General features: G+C 44.2%; 1 protein-coding gene across 2 annotated transcripts in view; it reads right to left on the bottom strand.

Moving 5' to 3' along the window:
• The window catches only part of TRIM34 (tripartite motif containing 34), an 11,208-nt gene extending 6,870 nt beyond the window's left edge, over window positions 1–4,338 (bottom strand). Inside the window, exons 1-2 of one of the 2 annotated variants that reach the window (XM_016126824.2) lie at window positions 4,143–4,338; window positions 20–501 (exon numbers count right to left, since the gene is read on the bottom strand). In XM_016126824.2, coding sequence (XP_015982310.2) covers window positions 20–501; window positions 4,143–4,221 — 561 coding nt within the window. In that variant the 5' untranslated portion in view covers window positions 4,222–4,338. Of the gene's footprint in view, window positions 1–19; window positions 502–4,142 lie in introns of those variants that run through there. The other variant, XM_036221642.1, reaches the window with a different exon arrangement.
• Window positions 4,339–4,880: the final 542 nt, after the last annotated feature.

The following is a 4,880-nucleotide window of genomic DNA, read 5'->3' as shown; positions in this document are numbered from 1 at the left end:
CTGGCTGCTGGTCTCTTACCTGGTACTCCTGGGCAACTTCCTCCACCAGGAATGTGTGGTGACCATGATGCTCCTGAGACCGCTCACAAAACCAACAAATGACTTTTCTATCCTCCTTACAGAAGAGCAGGAGTTTCTCTCCATGGCGCACACAGAGATCTTTCTTCTGCCCCTCTTCTGGGCTCAACTTGACTTCCCTGAGACTTTCCACTAGGTTGGCCACATGCCGATTAAGCCATAAATTTTCACGCGAGTACTGAATACCACATACAGGACAGCTGTTTTCCCCTCCTGGGCTAATATCTGTCTCCTTGTTGCCAATAATGCAGGTTTGGCAGAAGCTGTGGCCGCAGCCTAGACTCAGGGGCTCTGTCAAACACTGCAGGCAAATGGGACAAGTCACGGCCTTCTGTATGTTCCCCAGGAATTTTAAAGCCATAGCAGGTACTCCCTTATCTTCTTCCTGTCTTGACTCCCGAGGTTCTTCTTGCTTAAAGGTTCCTGGATAGACGGGGAGAATAAAAGGGGACGGTGTAAGAATGGCACAAATAAAAAGGATGTTGATTGTGCAAACATTAAGGATTGGCCCAAGACTGAAATATTGGAGACAAAAAGGAGAGGGGAGGAAAAAGACCAGAAATGAAATTCAGTGGCTTGAGTAAGCCTTAGAGCTTTTGTTTTTCTTTCAGTCTGGAATGATCCACCCTTTGATATTTGCATGACTTCCTCTTATACCTCAAACAATTCTCTTCTTACATGTCCTCTCATCAGAAGAGCCTAATATGACTGACTTAGCTACAGGACAACCACCGAAACATCACTCAGTGTACATTTGCTATCATTTTAATTATTACCACTATTTAGATATTTTTCTTTAAATATCCTACTCCTAAAATGTAATCCACATATAGATCAGGTACTTTGTTTTTATTCACTGCTGTATCCCTTGAGCCAAGAACACAATACTTGATGAATACAAAAAGAACCTTCTCATTTCTCCATAGGTGATAAGATTTTTCTTTGTCAATGTTTTATCTTTTCTTTATATTAATTACTTGTTCTCCAATAATGGGCTTCGGGACCACAGGAATTACTTCCAGTGAAGAATTTACCTCATATATCCGTCCTACAGAGTCCTCCTATGAAAACATACTGTGCCTCCTGCCTTGTATGCCTCCGCTAAGCTGAGTGAACCTGGCTGGTTTATGTCTTGTTTTCATAAGCAGGAATGGCAAACCAAACTTGAAACTATTGCTGGTGGTCAATCAGAGGGCATATCAGAATGGTAGCACAGTGATGCTGATTCTTAGAACCTGAGTTCAATATGAACAAGGGACTATGGTGGGTGGGGAGGGGAGTTTTCAGTAGATATGATGTCTTGATATTGTTCTAATGGATTGAAATTGTGCCTCCCATACAGATAATGTTCACCTGTGTGAATGTAACCTTATTTGGAAATAAGGTCTTTACAGATCTAATCAAGTCAAGGTAAGGTCATACTGGAATAGAATGGGCTCTAAATCCAATGACCAGTGTCCTTATAAGAGAGGGTACACAAACATATGAGGAAGAAGACTATGTGACAACAGCAGCAGAGATTGGAGTAATGCAGCAACAAGGCAAGGAATGCTAAGGATTGCTGGAAACCACCAGAAACTAGGAGACATGGAACAGATTCTTCCTTAGAGGCTCTAGGAGCAACCAACTCTATCACTGCTTTGATTTTGAACTTTTGACCTCCTGAACTATGAGGGGAAAAAGTCATGCTGTTTTAAACCATCTAATCTGTGGTAATTTGTTACAGCCCTAGGTTACTAATTAGTGAAAGAAAGACCTGAGCAACTAACAAACTATACATCCTCCCCATGGCTAAAAAGAAAGGGTGGGGTTTGATGAAAGCTGTATGGAGATATACCTAGGCCTAGAAATTTGCACATTTCTCCAATATCCATGAAGTGAACCGGAGGAAGAAGGTTCCATTATGTGAGTTGGCAGGTTCAATCCAGCCAGTGGTACAGATACTGAAAATCGTCTAAAGTCCCCCTGGCAGCAGTGACGACTGGTTAGATCAGGCTCTGATGACTAGTTAGACCAGGAGTTTACATAGTATGATAATGTCCAGTTATGCTTATAACTGAAAATATAAGCCAGCCATTGGTATGGGGTTCTCTGTTATTTTTACTCTATGCAGTATCTAGCCAATGCTGAGAAACACCAGGAGCCTACAGAGGAGAGAATAGTAGAACATGCTTTCTACCATGGGGTTGGGGAATTCATGTTCAGAATGGGGCTGCCAGGAGCTGATGTCAAAGCAGCTGCCATCATAATAACTACAGAAGGAGAAAGGTGAAGAGGAGGCAGAGCCCCACACATGGGCAATGACCCCACCAATGCCCAAGAGTGACCCAAGAGCCCAGCAGCAGTCAGGGAAGTAGAGAAGGGAACACAAGTAGCATCTGCCTGATAGAACTCCCAGCTCAGCTGGCTATCCTGTGTCAGACAATTGTATCCCACAACTGGGTCTTCTCCTGACATCTGGACTCACGTTAATACAAACTCTATGACTCTCTGCAGGTTAGATAATAAAATAAAAGCGTCTCCTGGAAGTAAAGTGCAGGAAGGATATCTCTTCATGTTTCAGACAACATTTTAGATACTTTCCTTGGTTTCTTGGGTCAGAAACTGGCAATGGGGAAAGTAGGACCTGTTTTTCGGCATCCAGACACCTGGGGACTTTTTAATTTTTTTAACCAGGGCACTACAGATCCCTCACACTAATTCAACTTTTTAAAAATGTTATCCCATGATATTAGTCACCTTCTTGTATACTATATCAATTATTTATTGTTTGTCTATGATCTCTCCCCAACTAGAATGTAAGTTCTTATATGTACATGTCTTATATGTTAAATGGATATTCATTGCATTTTTTTCACACCAGCAGTCTGCTTTAGTTCCTATAAATTAAAATTTAAAAATAAATAAATAAATAAATCCATTTTATCCCATGTATTGGGCCTTGTTCTTGACCCAAGGAAGATAATCAATATCTGGGCAGAAATGGACCCTCTCCAAGATTAAGGCATAGACTCCCAGGAAGGCAGTAACAGCAACTTCAAAACAGTGGGAGTATATATAGGACAGAATGGACATGTGTTGGAATATGAGATATCAATCAATGTGCAAATTACTCACAAATGAGCTTAGGATGGGACATGTCAACTGATGGAGCAAACTTCTAGGGCAAGACTATTGAGTCTGTGGGCTCCTTCTAAGCAATAATCGACCTCTATTAATTAGTTCTAAACAAAGAAAAACAGTAAGCAATCAATGCAAAGATGTGTCTAAAAGCTCTAAGACAGGTGAGGATACCACAGTCAATGGGCTCTAAGAGTGAGAGTAAGCGGGTCTTCTTAGGGAAGTGCAGTAGCTTCTTAAGACTGGAGCTCTGGACCACACAGGATAAAAGGCAGCCTCAGAGGCAGGCATCAGTCATGTCACCCCACCTGCTGTCTTCAGGCAGGCCAATACCTGAGGATATGTCAGAATGGCCCCTCAGTGGTTACCAGGAGGGGAGTGACAGGATCAACTTTAATATTACGCTTGGCCAAGCCCCCAACACTCCATTCTATCTGATGCCCCATCCCGGGAGTTTGGGAGAGGGAGAGGGGGAGGGGGAGGGGGAGTGGGGAAGAGGGGAAGAGGGAGAGAGAGGGGAGAGGGAGGGGCGGAGGGAGAGAGAGAGCGTGCAAGAGCGGGGGGTGGGGGGGCGCTGAGGGGGAGAAAAAAGAGGGGGAGTGGGGAGGGGAGAGAGAGAGAAAGAAAGAGGGAGGAAGGATTCCAGTCCCCCTCAGCAAGGTAGACAAAACTACATAATAGGAAGGGGATGGGGGTAAACTCAGCCTGGAAAAATAAGGCTCTCTCAGGAAACAAACAAGGCCCTCTGCCTCTTTAACACTTCTTTCAAAGCTCTCCCTCTCCAGACTCAAGGTTGCCAGCTGTCTGCACTCAAGAGCAGGAAGCCTGCAAGCTGGCTTCCCTTCAGAGCATTTCTGAGCTACAAATTAAACTCACCTAATTTCACCTAGTACTTTCCTCCCAGAGTCTCCTACCCTCTACCCCCCATAAACCTCCCCACACACCTTCAGGCCCCAGCGGAGATGTCTTGACTTCTGGTTTAAGTGGCAAAGAAAAGCTGGGCCAGGCATAGTCAGGATTCATTCTTCAAACCGGGCTCAGTCTGAGTGAAGTAGTTCCTCCTGAGGAACTAGCAGAGAAATGAAAGTGAAATTCTTGGGGATCGCAGGAAAAGGAAAGGGGACGGAGCTTTTGAGACAAATGAGAGGCCGTCCTTTAGGGCCAATGCAGAGAGAGAGTAATGCTTTAACAGAAGGTTCTAGAATGGTGGATTTATCGCTTCTCGGCCTTTTGGCTAAAATCAAGTGTAGAAACGTTGGAGTGGGAGGAAGGGGACCCTTGGCGAAGTCAGACTGTTTGGGTTGTCGTAACTAGTGGGATGCTGCTACCATCTAGTGGATTAAGGCCGGTGATACAATGCCCAGGACAGCTCCCACAATAGTTATCCAGTCCATCTACCATACCAACGTGTAATACGGTTAAAGTAGAAAATAATAGCCACTTTTGGAAAATCATCTTAGAGTATTATGAATTCCTCCAGTGCATCACTCTCAGCTGAACTGTGCTTCTGAGAAGCAGGAATGGCCTGGATGGAAGGATAAGCAAGTTTGGTGTATTCAGGAATTTGCAGATGGTTTCACAAATTGTGCTTGGAGCTCTAGGTAAAAAGAGAGGTCACAAGAGGTAGGGAAGGGTCACATCACCCAGACACGTCTATCCAGGCAGAGAGCAAACTGGGAATA

This window comes from Rousettus aegyptiacus, unplaced genomic scaffold (assembly GCF_014176215.1).
Source record: "Rousettus aegyptiacus isolate mRouAeg1 unplaced genomic scaffold, mRouAeg1.p scaffold_m13_p_5, whole genome shotgun sequence".
NCBI lineage: Eukaryota > Metazoa > Chordata > Mammalia > Chiroptera > Pteropodidae > Rousettus > Rousettus aegyptiacus.
Note: the sequence above shows the minus strand (reverse complement) of the source record. Positions and strands in the feature narration are given on the sequence as shown.